The 19,262-nt window shown below is 36.1% G+C and overlaps 1 protein-coding gene and 1 pseudogene across 1 annotated transcript in view; one reads left to right on the top strand and one right to left on the bottom strand.

Moving 5' to 3' along the window:
* The window catches only part of LOC131397152 (orphan sodium- and chloride-dependent neurotransmitter transporter NTT5-like), a 56,825-nt gene that overhangs the window by 19,974 nt on the left and 17,589 nt on the right, over window positions 1-19,262 (bottom strand). The window contains 1 exon segment of the mRNA XM_058529853.1: window positions 127-228. Coding sequence (XP_058385836.1) covers window positions 127-228 — 102 coding nt within the window.
* On the top strand, window positions 8,217-8,578 carry LOC131397149 (replication protein A 14 kDa subunit-like; annotated as a pseudogene).

Genomic DNA, 19,262 nt, shown 5'->3' on the forward strand with positions numbered 1-19,262 from the left:
CTTTTATTTTTCTCCATAGCTTTTCTCACCTCCTGATGTGGTTATCTATTGATTGTTAATCTAGTTATTGCCTATTTCCCCCTCCCCCACTGCTGCTCTATTCCCAGCAAGAGGACGGTGCTCTACCTCATGTCCGGGGCCACTTTCCTCTCTGCTCTCTGTGCTTTCGCCATTCTCGCCTTTTGTTGGCTCTTCAAATGCTCTACAAGGCAAAGGGCAAGGAGCGTGCTAAAAAAAAAAAAACAAAAAAAAAACCAGGATGTGGAAGAGGGGAAGAGAAAGGCAACTGGAGTTTTCTTTCAGAGGAGGAAGAAGCATGCCATCCAAAAGCAGAGGCAGTGGGTGGGCATCAAGGCAGCACTGGCACATCTGGGTCACAGGGATAATCAGTTGTGAGACACACTGTTTCCAAAGAGTTCTTTTTTTTTTTTTTTTTTTTTGAAGGAGATCAGCCCTGAGCTAACATCCGTGCTAATCCTCCTCTTTTTTGCTGAGGAAGACCGGCTCTGAGCTAACATCTATTGCCAATCCTCCTCCTTTTTTTTTTCCCCCCAAAGCCCCAGTAGATAGTTGTATGTCATAGCTGCACATCCTTCTAGTTGCTGTATGTGGGACGCGGCCTCAGCATGGCTGGAGTAGCGGTGCGTCGGTGTGCGCCGGGGATCCGAACCTGGGCCGCCAGTAGCGGAGCTCCCGCACTTAACCGCTAAGCCACAGGGCCGGCCCTCCAAAGAGTTCTTAGTAGCTCAGGGAATGCTTATAATTCGGTGATAGGCTAAAAAGACAAAACTCAGACACAAATCTCTACCTTTAGTTCTCTCTCTACTACATTTAAAAACGCAATGGAAGAAAAGGCTGAAAGAAAATACATCAATATATAGAAGACAACAGGATTATAGGTATTTTTACCTATATCTTTATATAGGTAAAGATATCTTTATATCTTTCTCTCTGATTTCAAATTAGTCTAGTAAATTGTCTAAAAAAACACGTGTTACTTTAATAATCAAGAAAAATACGTATTGATAAGCAAATACTAAAAATAAAAAGATGACACTGGACACAGAAGTCAGATTGAAGGCGCTCCCAGCAGCCAAATATGAGACAATTAGAGCATCAAAATAAATAAAATAGTAACAGATGAGAACCCATAGAATAAAATAAGAATCCATGAATTCATAGTGATATAAATAAGGAAAAGAAAAACCTCTTCCTCACAGTAAAATGCAAACTAATAGATGTACAAAGAATGATGAAATTAGAAGATCATCCTTTGGAAACCATGAGAGTAATAAGTGATTCAAGCAAGCATCATCAATGGTTGCTAATACAAGGTAGTGAAAGTTTGATGGGGACAAATAATTGCCTGGTATTAATGCATCTCCCTACAAGATAGCCTTCTCAAAAAAACAGAAAAATAGTACCTTTACAGTGTTAGACACTACCTTAAGCAAGAAATGGAAGTTAATTGATACCATCTGCCTTCTGATGTGATGCACTGAGAAGAACATGCCATCACTTCAGCTATTCCTGCCAAAAATGTAGAGCCAGAATCTAATTATGAGGAAACATCAGACAAATCGAAATTGAGGGACTTCCTATAAAATAACTGGCCTGTATTAAAAATGTAAAAGTCACGAAGACAAGGAAAGATGGAAGAATTGTAGGTCCGAAATAACAACTGCAAGTCTGAAATCATGTCAAAATAAGAAGTTAATACTGGAACTCGAAAAACATCTGGGCTGGACTTCCAGTTTCCAGTTCACAGGTGAGGAGCTTGGAAGTCACCACTCCACCCTAACAAGCAAAAAGCTCAACAGACGGAAAAATCAACAACTATTCTTGGATCCCTAAGGAAGGTGAGGACATAGGGCAGACCACTGCCCCCAAGATTGGAGAGACAGACAGGCAAATACAAAGGTTCGCTGATGACCAGAATAGAGACTCACCAGCGGAAACCACCACAGGAACCAGTGCCAGGGTAGGAAAATCCTGAACCGTAACTGACAAATTGCTGGAGGCTCAGCATGGACAACTCTGAGAATTAGAAACTCCAGGGGGACCCAGTCATGGGGCGAAAGGAGCACATTTTTGTGAGTTTAACTTCCAGGAACCTAACCAAGTTCTCACAGAATATCAGAGAAAAAAACCCCTGTGCTTCCAGCAAGGGGAGGGAAAGGGAATCATTTTGAAGTGCTCCAGAGAATTCTGTTCTTAACAAGGCTTGCCCTCAGGAGAAACTATAGACCAGGGCCTAATCTGCTGGGATAATATCAGAGTCAAACTGACCTAGAGGAAAGGAAATATCCAACTCCAGCTCACTCTAGCCATCCTGTCCCACCTAAGAAGGGAGAAAAAAAGACCCCAAGAAACACAAGTGAAGTTCACAGTGCAGAGGCATAGGATCACTAAAAGACTGAGACCTACTCACAGGACTATAGAACACTTCTACACCTCACCACATTACTAAAGGCCTGTTCACAGCAGTTCCTTTTACCCGGTAACTCATATCTGGCTATCAAGAATAAGTTAAAAGGCATACCAAAAGGGAAAAAACACAATTTGAAGAGACAGAGTGAGCATCAGAACCAGATATGGCAGAGATGTTGGCATTATCAGACCAGAAATTTAAAACAACTATGATTAATATGCTAAGGGCTCTAACAGACAAAGTATATAGCATGCAAGAACAGACGGTCAATGTAAGCAGAGATGGAAATCCTAAGAAAGAATCAAATAGAACTGATGGAGATAAAAAATACTGTCACAGAAATGAAGAATACCTTTGACAGGCTTATTAGTAGACTGGACACAGGTGAGGAAAGAATCTCTAAGCTTGAAGATATCTCAATAAAAATTTCCAAAACTGAAAAGCGAAGAGAACAAAGACTGAAAACCAGCAAGAAGAAAATCAGTAAGGATATAGTCGAACTCAAAAACACCATCAATCAATTGGATATAATTGACATCTACAGACTACTTCATCCAATAACAGCAGAATACACATTTTTCTCAAGCTCATTCACCATGATGGACCACATTCTGGGCTATAAAACACCTTAACAAATTTAAAAGACTATAAGTCATACAATGTTTGCTTTCAGTCCACAACTAAATTAAACTAGAAATCAACAACAGAAAGATAACTGGAAAATCCAAAAATATGTGGAGATTAAACAACACACTTCTAAATAACACATGGGTCAAAGAAGAAGCCTCAAAAGAAATTTAAAGATATTTTGAACTAAATGAAAATGAAACACAACTTACCAAAATTAGTGGGATGCAGCAAAAGCAGTGCTTAGAGGGAAATTTATAGCATTGAATGCATATATTTAAAAAGAAGAAAGATCTGGGCCGGCCCGGTGGCGCAGGCGGTTGGGTGCGCGCGCTCCGCTGCGGCGGCCCAGGGTTCGCTGGTTCGGATCCCGGGCGCGCACCGACGCACTGCTTGGTGGGCCATGCTGTGGCGGCGTCCCATATAAAGTGGAGGAAGATAGGCACCGATGTTAGCCCAGGGCCGTCTTCCTCAGCAAAAAAAAAAAAAAAGGAGGAGGATTGGCGGATGTTAGCTCAGGGCTGATCTCCTCACAAAAAAAAAAAAAAAAAAAAAGAAGAAAGATCTTAAATCAATAATCTAAGTTCCCACCTTAGGAAACTAGAAGAAGAATAGAAAATTAAATCCAAAGTAAACAGAAAAAAAAGAAGAATTAGAGCAGAAATTGAAGACAGGAAATCAATAGAGAAAATCAACAAAATCAAAAGCTGGTTCTTGGAAAAGATCAATAAAATTGATAAGCCTCTAGCCAGGCTAAGTAAGAAAAAAAAGGAAAAGGACACAAATTACTAGTATCAGAAATGAAAGAGGGGACATCACCACAAATCCCATGGACATTAACAGGATAATAAAGGAATACTATGAACAACTCAAGGCATATAAATTTGATAACCTAGATGAAACGGGCCAGTTCCTTGAAAGACACAATCTTCCAAAACACACACAAGAAGAAATATATAATCTGAATGGGCCTGTCTCTATCAAATAAATTTAATAAATAATTAATAACCTTCCAGAACAGAAAGTACCAGGCCCAGATGGGTCCACTGGTGAATTCTACCAAATATTTAAGGAAGAAATTATACCAATTCTCTACAATCTCTTTGAGAGAATAGAGGAAAAAAGAATACTTCCTAACTCATTCTACGAGACCAGGATTACCGTGATAATGAAAGTAGACAAAGATAGTACAGAGAAAGAAAACTACTAACCAATACCACTCATGAACATAGATGCAAAAATCCTCAACAAGATATTAGCAAATCCAAATCAACAACATATAAAAAGAATTATCCACTATGTCCAAGTGGGATTTATCCCAATTATGCAAGGCTGGTTCAACATTCAAAAATCAATTAATGTAACCCATCACATCAACAAACTAAAAAAGAAAAATCATATGATTGTATCAATAGATACAGAAAACGTATTTGACAAAATCCAACACCCATTCATAATAAAAGCTTATCAGTACACTAGGAATAGAGCGAAATTTCTTCAACTTGATAAAGAATATCTACCAAAAACCTACAGCTAACATCATGCTGAATGGTGAGAAACTAGCTTTCCCACTAAGAGCAGGAACAAGGCAAGAATGTCCCTTCTCACCACACATTTTCAACATTGTACTGCAAGTCCCAGCTAATGCAGTAAGACAAGAAAAGGAAATAAAAGGCATACAGATTGGGAAGAAAGAAATAAAACTGTATTCATTTGCAAATGAAATGACTGTTTATGTAGAAAATCCAAAAGAATTGACAAAGATGTCCTGGAACTAATAAGCAAGCATAGCAAGGTTGCAGGATACAAGGTTAATATACAAAAGTCAATCACTTTCCTACATACCAACGATGAATAAGTGGAATTTTAAATTAAAAACATAATACCATATACATTAGCACTCAAAAAAATGAAATACTTAGGTATAAATCTAACAAAATATGTTCAAAATCTATATGTAGAAAACTCTGATGAATAAAATCAAAGAACTAAATAAATGAAGAGATATTCCGTGTTCATGGATAGCACAACTCAATATTGTTAAGATGTCAGTTCTTCCCAACTTGACTCATAGATTCAATGCAATCCCAATCAAAATCCCAGCAAGCTATTTTGTGGATATTGACAAACTGATTCTACAGTTTATATGGACAAGCAAAAGACCTAGAACAGCCAACACAATATTGAAGGAGAAGAAAAAAGTCGAAGGACTGATATAGCCTGACTTCAATACCCACTATAAAGCTATAGTAATCAAGAAATATGGTTTGGCAAAAGAATACACAAATAGATCAATGAAACAGAATAGAGAGCCCAGAAATAGACTTGCATAAATATAGTCAACTGATCTTTGAAAAAGGAGCAAAGGCAACACAATGGAGCAAAGACAGTCTTTTCAACAAGCGGTGCTGGAACAACTGGATATTCATATGCAAAAAAAGAATCTAGACACAGATCTTACACCCTTCACAAAAATTAACTCAAAATAGGTCAAAGACCTAAATGTAAAATGCAAAACTATAAAATTCCTAGAAGATAACATAGGAGAAAATCTAGATGACCTTGGGTATGGCAATGACTTTTTAGATATAACACCAAATGTAATCCATGAAAGAAATAATTGATAATCTTCATTAAAATTAAAACCCTGCTCTGCAAAAGACTCTGTCAAGAGAATGAGAAGACAAGCCACAGACTGAGAGAAAATATGTGCAAAAGACACATCTGATAAAGGACTGTTATACAAAATATATAAAGAACTCTTAAAACTGAGCAATAAGATGACAAACAACCTGGTTAAAAAAATGGGCCAAAGACCTTAATAGACACCTCACCAAAGTAGACATACACAAGGCAAATAAGCACATGAAAATATGCTCCACACATCATATGTCATCAGGGAAATACAAAACAAACAACAATGAAACAGCACTACACACCTATTAGAATAGCCAAAATCCAGAACATAATGACACCAAATGCTGGTGAGAATGTGGAGCAGCAGGAACTCTCATTCATTGCTGATGGGAATTCAAAAAGGTACAGCCACTTTGGAAGACTGTTTGGCGGTTTCTCACAAAAATAAACATACTCTTACCATATGATCCAACAATTGTGCTCCTTGGTATTTATCCTAGAGAGTTGAAAAGTTACATCCGTACAAAAACCTGTACATGAACATTTATAGCAACTTTATTTATAATTGCCAAAACTTGGAAGCAACCAAGATGTCCTTCAGTAGGTGAATGGATAAACCGTGGCACATCCAGAAAATATGATTCAGTATGAAAAAGAAATGAGCTATCAAGCCATGAAAATACATGGAGGAACCTTAAACGCATATTACTAAGTGAAAGAAGCCAACCTGTAAAAGCTACATACTATACGATTCCAACTATACGACATGATGGAAATGGCAAAACTATGGAGACAGTAAAAAGATTGGTGATTGCCAGGGGTCAGCAGGGGATGGATAAGGAGGTGGAGCACAGAGGATTTTCAGGGCAGTGAAAATACTCTGTACGATACTATAATGGTGGATATGTCATTATACATTTGTCCAAACTTATAGAATGTACACCACCAAGAGTGAACCCTAATGTAAATTATGGACTTTGAGTGATTATAATGTGTCCACGTAGGTTCATCAATTGTAACAAATGTACCACTCTGGTGGGGGATGTTGATAACAGGGGAGGCTGTGCATGTGGGGGGGGCAGGAGGCATATCAGAACCCTCTGTACCTTCCTCTCAATTTTACTGTGAACTTAATGCTGCTCTTAAAAAATAAAGTCTGCAGCTGGCCCGGTGGCATAGTGGTTAAGTTCGTACGTGCCACTTCGGCAGCCTGGGGTTCAGATCCCGGGCACGGACATACACACCGCTCATCAAGCCATGCTGTGGTGGTGTCCCACATACAAAATAAAGAAAGACTGGCACAGATATTAGCTCAGGGACAATCTTCCTCAAGCAAGAAGAGGAAGATTGGCAACAGATGTTAGCTCAGGGCCAATCTCCCTCACCAAAAAATTAAAAATAAATAAAGTCTTAAATATGACAAAAAATACTGGCAAGCTCTCTGCCACTCCTACTATTTGTGATCAAAACAAAAGGAAGTGTCTTCTAGGAAACATGGTTACATGAACACTGATGTGCAAACTTACAATCTCCCCCACAACCAAGAAAAAAACAAGTGAATGATTATAAAATATTAAAAATATGGGGATATATGCATCATTTCTGAAAAACAGTTTCCACCTTCATGTCAAAAATGGAGAAAATTCTGCTACATACACAATAGAGAAGACCAAATTGTAGTCACTGAGGTGTTAATTTACATCTATCCTTCCTGATGAAGTGGTTCAATATTTTATGAAGTAAGTTATAATTTTCCAGGCAGCTTGTTGGAGAGATAAAAACAATCCCTCTCCAAAACTCTTCCGCTCCAGTGAACCAATGACTTCCAGACGCTGTGTCCCAGAGGGCACAAAGACACGTGAGCCACTCCAAAGAGAAAGTCAATGGGTTGATGGGTCTCTCCTTGAGACAAACTGTGTCACCACAGCATTAAGAGGGAGCATTAATTTGCACCACAAATGTTCAGAGAAGAACAAAAAATTAGGTAGTGAAACCCAGCGTTTGGCATATCTTTAATTAAAAAAAAAATTGGGAAATACTACAGAGATGAAGAGTTAAGTCTAGTCACAGGCCCAGCTGCCTCTTCTCTCCATCAAGCAGCCTAAATCACTAAACAGGAATATAATTCTAGTTAGCAAGCCTTCAAGCTTAAGACCCGTGAAGAACATTCTACATCAAGAATCAGATAATCAGTGGGGTTACAAAAAGAAATTTAATGCCACACAATTTTTAGGCAAGAAGCAAGCTAGGACTACTACGTCTTCATTCAAAGACAAATAAAAAGAAACAGAAAACACAATTTGGATCTTAATGCACGTGCACTCTTCCTTAAAAAAAAAAAAAAAAACCTCAGGGTTAACTAAGATATCAAGCAATAATTGGGATATAATGGCCTGGTGATAACCATAGAAAAATAATAACATTTTTAGCAATCATTTAGGGAGTGTCTACTAAATTTTCCAGGAATAAATGTAATATTTTTACACCCCTACTCAAGACAGCTACAGTTTGCACCGCAATCATGGTGGACGAGATGGAGTTGCTCAGGTCGTGCATTAAGGCCACACAGTTCATCAACTGGCCCATTTTTATTGGGAGCCTGGAAAAGATTCACCCCACTGGAAAAAAATGTTTGTTTTTCCAGAAGGAGAAGGGAAAAAAATGAAACCATTGAATTGATGGAGCTCCTTGATGAAGAAATCTCTGGAATCATGGAATTAGTTGGAAGAATAACAGCCAAAGTAACTATCATGTATGCATCTTATGTCCAGTTTAAAGAAGATACCCAGCCATCCTTTCGATGTTGAACTTTACAATGAAGCTGTGAAAGTTACCCACGAGTTCCCTCAGGTTTTTCCTTTGGGAGTTGTGCAATATGATTGATCTTGATGAATTTTTTATGATTGCAAATGAGCTACATTAAAGACTATTAAAGAAAGCCCCTTTTTTGAGGGAGAGATTCCTGTGGTTTCTAATATTTAATTTGCTCTCTTTTTAAATTTCATTTACCTCATTTTAGATATTCTAATCTGCAGTTTTTGATGGAACTATATTGACAGTTCTCATCTAAGTCCTCTTATAAAGAATCACTTCTCCAGTATATGGAATGATTAGAGGCAAGAACAAAACAGTTGTCTGAGTTCAGTTTTCTATTTTACTAATAAAAATTAAAATTCTTTTAGTCATGTATTCAAGCATAAACTTGGAATTTCATAGCTGTAAGGTCAGGTCCTACCAAAGGAAACCCTGTGTCAAGTGTATTAAAGATTTACTCACTACCTCACAAACAATGCCATGTTAATTACTTCTTTGACATTCCCTATAAAAAAGATTTTGACAAATTAAAAGAGCAAACAGAATGCTACATCTTCTGTAATTTGTGAAGCACCTCTTTTTTGGGATTTTAAAACTGAGCATTCACTAGTGCCAAAAAAAGGATACATGATCATTAAAACAGTTGACGAAATCATTTGATTTTTTTTCTTCCTTTCAACTGTCATTATCCTTAATATGGAATTCCCGTTTACCACCAAGTAATTTTGGGCGTGGGCAGGGAGTGATGTGGCAAGTGTAGGATAGAGGGTGATGCTGAATAACTTGCGATGAACTGTATGGCCAGTTAGGTTTTATGGCTTGACCCATTCTTTTCAGTGAGAAAATAAACTAATTCCAAACCCACTTAGATTGTAAATTATACCAAAAATACTTATTTTAAATTGATATAATATTAAATTTCAACTTTCATCATCCCAAAATATTCTGCAAATTACCTAAGGGACATTGCCATAGCCACTTAGCAGTAAAGCACTTTATTACAGAAAGTGAAGACAATTATAATTGAAATTTAGGAGGGACATCAGCCAGTGTTGATAACAGTGTTACCTTAAATGCCAGAGAAGGGGTCAGTCTCAATCGTGGTAACCTCTGAAAACTCAGTGCTATTAAACGTTAAGTGTCCTGCTTGCAGCCTTCCCTTGAGCTACCATGTTTAGTAAATTGGACTAAATGAATAGGGTATCTTGCTTTCTGTTGATGAATCCTTTATGCTAATGATTTATGGTGCCATATCTCTAGATCCAAACTCACTTCTGAGCTGCACAACATCTGCACCTGGATGCCCCACCAGTACCTCAATTTGAACATGTACAGTTTGAACTAGTGTAGCTCCCCTGCCATGTGTTCCCTGATTTTTTGTAATAATTTTATTGAAGTATAGTTCACATATCATACAATTTACCATATTTCAAGTGCACAATTCAGTGGCTTTTAGTATATTCACAGAGTTGTGCAACCACCACCATAATCAATTTTAGAACATTTTTATCACCCCAAAAAGAAGCTCTGTACCATTTACCTATCATGGCCCAATACCTCCACCACCACTACTCACCCCCCAGCCCTTAGCAACCACTAATCTACTTTCTGTCTCTATAGATTTGCCTATTCTGGACATATAATATAAATGGAATCATATAATATATGGTCTTTTGTGACTGGCTTCTTTCACCTAGCATAACGTTTTCAAGGTTTATCTATACTGTAGCATGTATCAGTGCTTCACCCTTTTTTATGGCCAAATAATATTCCACTACAACACATTCTGTTTATCCATTCATCAGTTGGTGGACATTTTGGTGGTTTCCACCATTTAGCTATAATGAATAATGCTATTATGAGCAATTGAGTTAAGTTTTTTTTTTTTACTTATTTTTTTCCCCCAAAGCCCCAGTACATAGTTGTATGTCATAGCTGCACATCCTTCTAGTTGCTGTACGTGGGACTCAGCCTCAGCATGGCCGGAGAAGCGGTGCATCGGTGCGCGCCCGGGATCCGAACCCGGGCCGCCAGCAGTGGAGCACGCGCACTTAACCGCTAAGCCACGGGGCCGGCCCTGAGTATAAGTTTTGTGTGCACATATGTTTTCATTTTTCTCAGTTATATACCTAGAGTGAAACTGCTGTGGCAAATGGAAAATATGCTTAACTTTTTGATGAACTGCCAAACTGTTTTCCAAAGTGGCTGCACCATTTTACATCCCCAGCACCAGCATATGAGGGTTCTAATTTCTCCATATCCTCAACAACACTTGTTATTATCTGACTTTTTTATTATAGTCATCCTATGAGTGTACAGTACTATCTCATTGAGATTTTAATTTGTCCTGTTTCTTTTAAGGTTACCATAAGCCACTCAATTTCCCAGAAATGCTTAAATACCTCCTTTTCACAGCCATTGCCACCATAAGTTCAGGTGACTGTCATCTCTCACTTGAACTACTGCAACAGCCATAGGTATATAACCGGACTTTCTGTTTCCAGCTTCTTCCCATCATCCAGCTAAGAGAGTTGCATTAAACATCAGTTGTAATCATTATACTGCAAAGCTTAAAAACTTGAAAAGCATAAAAAGGGGAAAACTTCCTGGGAAGCATACAGTAGAGAAACCTGGGAAACAGTACCTTAGTGAAGTGATCAAGGTTAAGATCACCAGTGATGTCAGGCAGATATCACGAGCCTTCTAACATGATGTGATGAGAAGGGCACTTCACTTCTACGGTACTTTTGCTAATACTCTTAACTCCAGTCTAATCATGAGAAAACAACAGACAAACCCAAACTGAGGGATATTCTACAAACTATCTGATCAGCACTCCTCAAAACTGTCAAAGTCATGAAAAACAAGGAAACACTGAGAAACTCACAGAGCAGAGGAGACTGAGACATGACAACTAAATATGATGTAGGATCATGGATTCACTCCCGGAACAGAAAAAGGATCAATGGAAAAACTGGTGAAATCTTAATAAAGCCTGGAGTTTAGTTAATAGTAATGCACCAAAGTTAGTTTCTTAATTTTGAGAAATGTACCATGGTAACGTAAGATAACATTAAGGGAGATGAACTGGATGAGGGGGTAGATGAGGGGTTATACAAGAATTCTCTGTACTATCTTTGAAACTTTTCCGTAAATCTAAAACTACTCCAAAATCACTAATAATAAATTTCTAAAAATATACAAGACTTATATTAAAAATACAAAAATTTATAGAAAGAAATAAAAGAAAACTTGGATAAATAAGGAAATACACTACATTCCTAACTTTGCCTCCAGTCTTTACCATTCCCAGCTATGGGGTGTAAATAAAGCATCCAGTTTAATCCACAATCTTCCCTCAAGCCAACTAAAGAATTTTTAAAATTTAAAAATATAAGAAAATCCATATCATTTATGGACAGTAAGGTCTCATCATCATGTCAAAACACAAGGAAATTCTAAATAGAACCAAATCAAAGTCACCAAAGGGACAACTCTCAATTCCCATTCCTGATAATGTGGTTCAGTGTTTATATTAGTTGCTCAGGGCTGTCATAACAAAGTACCACAAATTAGGTGGCTTAAAACAATATAAACTTACTGTCTCACAGTTTTGGATGATAGAAGTCCAAAATCAAGGTGTCAGCAGGGCCATGCTCCCTGTGAAACATGTGGGAGAATTCTCTCTTGCCTCTTCCTAGTCTCTGGTAGTCGGCTTGCAATCTTTGGCATTCCTGGGCATACAGCCGGACAATTTAATTTCTGCCTTCATCATTACATGGCATTCTCCCTAATATGATCATCTTCTTATAAGGACACCACTCGTATTGGATTAGGGGCTCACTCTACTCCAATATGACCTCATCTTAACTAATTACATCTGCAATGATCCTATTTCCAAATAAGGTCACATTCTGAGTTACTGCGGGTTAGGACTTCAACATATATTTTTGTAGGGGACATAATTCAACTCATAACAGCATTTCAGAAAATAAATTTAAAATTGTCAGGCAGAACTGCATTAAAATTCACTGAATTGTCTAAATAGCTAATAGATAGAGCAGAGTCAGTAAACTTGAGCATGGACTGATAGAAATCATCCAATTTCTGAAAGAGAAAGTGAAAAAAAGATGAAATTTAAAAAGTCTTAGGAATCTGGGAGGCCAATCAAAAGGTCTAACAATGGATAAGTAGAGTCCTAAAAGGAGAGGAGAGAATGAAAATAAGTCAGAAAAATATATTTGAAGAAATAATGGCAGAAAACCTCCCCAATTTAGTGAAAGGGATAGATTTCAAGTCAAAGAAGTTCAAAAAAATGCCAAACAGGATAAATACAAACAGAAACATGTGTAACATGAGTACAATCAATCTGCTGGAAATCAAAGATAAAGAAAAAAATCTTGAAAGAAGCCAAAGAAAAAGAACATATTACATATAGAGGAACAACACCAAATACTGCATACTTCTTATCAGAAATTTATAGAGGCCAAAAGAGAGTGGAATAACATCGTCAAAGCACAGAAAGGGAAGAAAAGACTGTCAATCAGAATTCTATAAGCAACAAAAATATCCTTCAGAAAAAAAGGTGAAATAAAAACATATTCAAATAAAGAACAACTAAGAGAATTCATCACCAGCAAACCCATACTACAAAAGATGACGAAGGAAGTTCTTGAGACTGAGGGAAATGATATCAGAGTGAAAACTCAGATCATCAGGAACAAATAAAGAGTACTGGAAATGGTCTATATGTGGCTACACATAAAAACTATATTTTCCTTTTAATTTCTTTAAAATACATATGAATGTTTAAAACAAAAATTATAATATAAGTTGTAGGTTTCATACTACATGGTAAATGTAAGACATATTAAAAGCAGTGGGGGTGCAAATATTATGTGGTTGCAAGATTTCTACATTTTATGTGAATTGATAAAATATTAACTCTAAATAGACTATAAAAAGAATATGAATTGTAATCCCTAGAAAAACTGCTAAATAAATATCGCAAAGAGTTATAGCTACCAAGACAATAAATAAATTAAAATGCATACTAAAAATTATTCAAACTATCCAAAAGATAGAAAAGAGAAATAGAACCAAAAAATGGACAAATAGAAAATAATAAAATGAGAGGCCAAAATCCAACCATATCAATAATTACATTAAATGTTTTTAGTTTAAGCATTCCAATTTTTTTTTTTTTTTTGGTGAGGGAGATCAGCCCTGAGCTAACACCTATTACCAATCCTCCTCCTTTTTTTCTTCCCCAAAGCCCCAGTAGATAGTTGTATGTCATAGTTGCACATCCTTCCAGTTGCTGTACATGGGACGCGGCCTCAGCATGGCCGGAGAAGCAGTGCGTCGGTGCGCGCCGGGGATCTGAACCCGGGAGGCCAGTAGCAGAGCGCGTGCACTTAACCACTAAGCCACGGGGCCGGCCCTAAGCATTCCAATTAAAAGGCAAAGATTGCCATGATGAATAAAAAAGCAAAAGCCAATTACATGCTTCTGAAGAGATGCACTTTAAGTTCAAAGACACAGACAGATGAAAGTAAATTAATAGAAAAAAAGATATATCATGCAAATTAAGCATAAGAAGGCTGTGATGGCCTTATTAGTATAACATAAAATTGGCTTCGAGATAAAGAGTATTATCAGATATAAAGACAAACATTTACTAATGATAAAAAGGTCAATCCATCATGAGGACAATAGCCACAAATATGTAGAAACATAACAAGTCTCAAAACACACGAAGCAACAATTTACAAAAGCCAAAGGAAAAATAACCTAATTCCACAATCATGGTAGCAGTTAACACCCTTTCTCAGCAATTGATAGGAAAAAAGAAGACCAAAATACCAGTAAAGACATAGAAGATCCAAAAACAGTATCAGCAACTTTGACCTAACTGATATTTATAGAGCCCCAAAACTGCAGAATACACATACTTTACCAATGCCATAGGCTAGGTCATAAAACAAGTAACAATAAATTTACAAGGACTGAAATCACACAGAGTATGTTCTCAGACTCCAATGTAAGCAAATTTAAAATCAATAACAATAAGATATTTAAGGAAACTCCAAATACTTGGAAATTAAAGAACACATTATTAAACAATCCACAGGTCAAAAAATAAATCACAAAGAAATTATAAGATACTTTAAACCAAAGGATAATAAAACTACAAAACATCAAATCTGTGGGATGCAGCAAAAGCAAGGCTTAGAGAGAATTTTACAGCTTTATGTGTTGATATTAGAAAAGAAGAAAGGTTTAAAATCAGTGTCTTATAAGATGCTTTCAAGAAGAGAACAAAGGAAAGTATAAAATCAGAAATCAACGAAATAGAAAACAAACAGGCAATAGAGAAAAGTAAGGAAGCCAAAGCTGGTTCTTTGAAATGATCAACAAAACTTGTAAACCCCTAGACAGATTAAGACAAAAAGAGATAATGCAAATAATCAATATCAGGAATAAAAGACAAGTTATTACTACATATCCTACAGACATTAAAAGAATAATAAGAAAATATTATATGACAGCTTTATGTCAACAAACGTAACAACTTAGATGAATTGGGAAAATTCCTTAAAAATACAACTTAACAAAATTGACATCAAGTGAAATGAGAAGTCTGTATAGTCCTATATCTAAGAAATAAATTGAATTTCTTATCAAAACTCTTCCCAACAAAAAAAAATTCCAGGCCCAGATGGTTTCAATTAGTGAATTATATCAAATATTGAAAGAATAAATAACACCAATCTTACACAAATACTTTCAGAAAAATAGAAGAGGGAGAAAAACTTTCTAATCCATTTTATGAGGCCATCATGACCCTAATACCAAAACTTGATAAAGATATTAGTAAAAGAGACAATTTCAGACCAATGTCTTCACGAATATAGATGCAAAAATCCTCAACAAAAGTTACAAGGCAAATCCTGGAATTTATAAAAGGGATAATAAATAATGATCACATAGAGTTTGGCCCAGAAATGCAAGGTGAATTCAACATGCAAAAAGCCAAACAATGTAATTCAGAAATAGACCCATAAGTATACTTTGATTCTTTTGATTCTTGACAGAGAGTCCAAAGACATCCAATTGGGAAAGAAAAGTCATGTCTGGAATAATTGGATATCCATATGGGGAAAAAAGTGAAACTCGAACTCTACTTCACACCATATGCAAACATTAATTTGAGTTGAATCATAGACCTAATTGTAAAATCTAAAAGTATAAAGCATTTAAAAGAAAATATAAGAGAATATCTTCATGACTTAGGGGTAGGCAAAAGTTTCATAGACAGGACACAAGATGCAATTATCATAAAAATTAATCATTTAGACTTTACCAAATTAAAAACCTCTACACATCAAAAGACTTGATTAAGAAAATTAACAGGCAAGCCTGAGACTAGGAGAAAATGATCTCGAGACGTATATCTGACAAAGGACTTGTATTTAGGAAACGTAAAGAATTCCTACAACTTAATAAAAAGATATACAACTCAATAAAAAATGGGTAAAGGATTTGAAAAGGCACTTCACAAAGAAAGATATACGAATGGCCAACACATATCTGAAAAAAGTGCTCAACATCATTACTCATCAGAGAAATACACATTAAAACCACAATGACATACCATCAAACACCCAGGAATTAAGTATACGTGGTACAAGACTAATGGTACCCCCAGGCACTTTGCAGAAACAAACTGAAATCCTCCCTGGAGTAAGAACTTTCATTCTAAGGCCTTAAACTATTCCTCCAAATAATTTGTCAAGAACAAGGAGAAGCATAGCACATAAGGAAAAAAGGTACCACTAGTGAGAATTGACAGGAACAATAGATGTCAGAATCAGATTAGCAAAGACATCAAATATTGGAATCATTAGACAATGTCAACAAAATAACTGGTTTCCATTTTTAAAGAAATAAGTGAAAAGTTTGAAAATATCTGCAGGGAACAGGACTCTATAAAAAGTGATTTAACAGGTTTTTAAAAAAATAGAACTCCTAGAAATGAAGAACAGAATAATTGAAATAAAGTTTACTGGATGGATTTAACAGTGGTTTAGATTCTGCTGAAGAGGGTATTAGTGAACTGAAATAGGTCAGAAAAATAACCAAGAACATATCACAGAAAGATAATGACACGGAAAATATAAAAAGGAGGTTAAGAAACACATAAGTTAAAGAAATTTTTTAAAGTCTGACAAATATTTAATTGGAGTTCCAAAAGGAAAGAAAAAAAATGGTGCAGAAACAATGGCCAAAGAGATTAAAACAGAATTTTCCAGGGGCCGGCCCGGTGGCAGAACAGTTAAGTTCACATACTCCACTTTGGCGGCCTGAGGTTCTCAGGTTTGGATCCTGGGTGTGGACCTACACACCGCTCATCAAGCCATACTGCGGCGGCATCCCACATACAAAATAGAGGAAGACTGGCACAGATGTTAGCTCAGGGACAATCTTCCTCAAGCAAAAAGAGGAATATTGGCAACAGATGTTAGCTCACAGCCAATCTTCCTCACCAAAAAAAACCCCCAAAACAAAAAAACACAGAATTTTCCAGAACTGATGAAACACACCAATCCTAGATTCAAAAAGGCCAACAGAGTCCATGGGAGACAGAAGGAACTCCATATATAGACACATCATTATAAAACACTTTAAAACAATTATAGGAACACAAATTACCTGTAAAGGAGAGACATAAAGGTGACTTCTCAACAGCAAAAATGGAAGCCGCAAGACAGCGGTAGGATATGATCAACATATTGAAAGAAAAAAAACCCTGCCAATCTAGAATTTTAAGCCCTAAAAACACTCACCTTTTAAAATGAGGGTAAAATATAGTTTACAATAGACAAAAATTTTGAAAATCCGTCACCAAAAGATCCTCATTAATGGAAATTCTAAAAAATGTGTTTCAAGCAGAAGCAAAGTAATCCCAGATGGGTGATTTGAGAAGCAAGAGGAATAAGGAGGAAATATTTAAAATATATAAACTATGTAAGAAAATCTGAATGAAAAAAGCGACTACATGAAACAAAATAATAATGTCCTGGGAGGTTAAAAAGTAAAAATAAAAAGCATCAAAACAATAACATATAAGTTGGGGAAAAGGTAAACAGAATGCAAATATTCTAAGTTTTCTGTATCTTCTGGGAGGAAGGGAAACATACTGTAACTTCAATAAGTTAGGTGTGCATTTTTTAAGTTCTAAGATGATGACTAAATAAATATGGAGTGTAAAATTTTATAACTACAAGAAGGAGAAAAATATACGTAATGATAAAAAATACCAGTCTTCTTACTTACCAAAATCGATAAAATTAAGAAGACGAACACCAAATGTTGGCAAAGAGGTGGAGCACCTGGAACTTTCATACATTATTGGTGGGAGTGTAACTGGTATAACCATTTTGAAAAAGGTCTAGCAGAGTCTATGAAACAGGACTTTTTGAATCTTAGTTCTTATTAAACTCTAGACCCAGTAATTCCCCTCCTATGGGTTTACCCCCCCAAAAAATAAAAAGATTTGCCACAAAAAGATTTTTACAGGAATAGTCATAGCAGTGTTATTCATAATAACCAAAAAATTAATGAAATAGAAAACAAATATACAATAGAGATCATCAACAAAGCCCAAAATGTCTTTAAAAGAACTAATAAAATTGACAATCTTCTAGTGAGAATGGTCAAGAAAAAGGAGAGAAAGCACAAATAATTAATATTAGGAATAAAAGAGGGAACATTACTATAGATCCTGCAGACATTAAATAAACAAATAATAATAATGAATATTAACATTATTGCATCAATAAATTTGAAAAAATAGATTAAACACTCAAATACCTTTTAAAAATTAACCAAAGAACTACCTGAAGAGGAATAGAAAACCCGAGAAGTCCTATAACCATTAAATACATTGAATCTGTAATCAAAAATCTTTCAAACACACATATGTATTCATGCGCGCACGCACACACACACACACACACACACACATACACAAACCTGTCTAGTATCAGATGTCATTGTTGGCAAATTCTACCAACCTTTAAGAAAGAAATAATTCCAGTATTAAACAAGCTCTTCTAGAAAACAGAAAGAGGAACACTCCCCAGCTATAAGACCACCCATAACCTTGACATCAAAATTTGTTTGAAAATGCAAAAGCCCAAAAATAGCTAAGATACTCCTGAATAAAAACAAAGTGAGAAGACATGCTCTAACAAGTATTAAGCCTTATTATAAATCTGTAGTAAGACAGTGTGGATTGAGACAGGGACAAACAAATAGACTAACGGAACAGAATAGAGAGCGTAAAATCAGACCCGTGCCTATATGGAGTCTTGATACATGACAGATCCGCCTTAGCAGACCTGTGGATAAAGGGTGAACTTCTCAATAAACGGTGCTGGGATAACGGGGTATCCATATAGCAAAAAAAGAAACTGACCCTCTACCTCAAAGAACATGCAAAAATCAATTTCAGATGGACAAAAGAAGTAAATGTGAAAAGCAAAACTATAAAATTCTAGAAAATATAAGAGATGGGGGATCAATGGCTTATACTACTCCAGGGGACAAAATTACTGACTACGTAAATGGTGTCCCTTAGTACACCACCTCGGTGTAAGAAAAGATTTCTTAAAAAAGACACAATAAGCAATAACCATAAATTTTCAATTTGATATATTTTACTATATTAAAATAAAAAACTCCTTTT

The sequence above is a fragment of the Diceros bicornis genome, chromosome 34, assembly GCF_020826845.1.
Source record: "Diceros bicornis minor isolate mBicDic1 chromosome 34, mDicBic1.mat.cur, whole genome shotgun sequence".
NCBI classification, from domain to species: domain Eukaryota; kingdom Metazoa; phylum Chordata; class Mammalia; order Perissodactyla; family Rhinocerotidae; genus Diceros; species Diceros bicornis.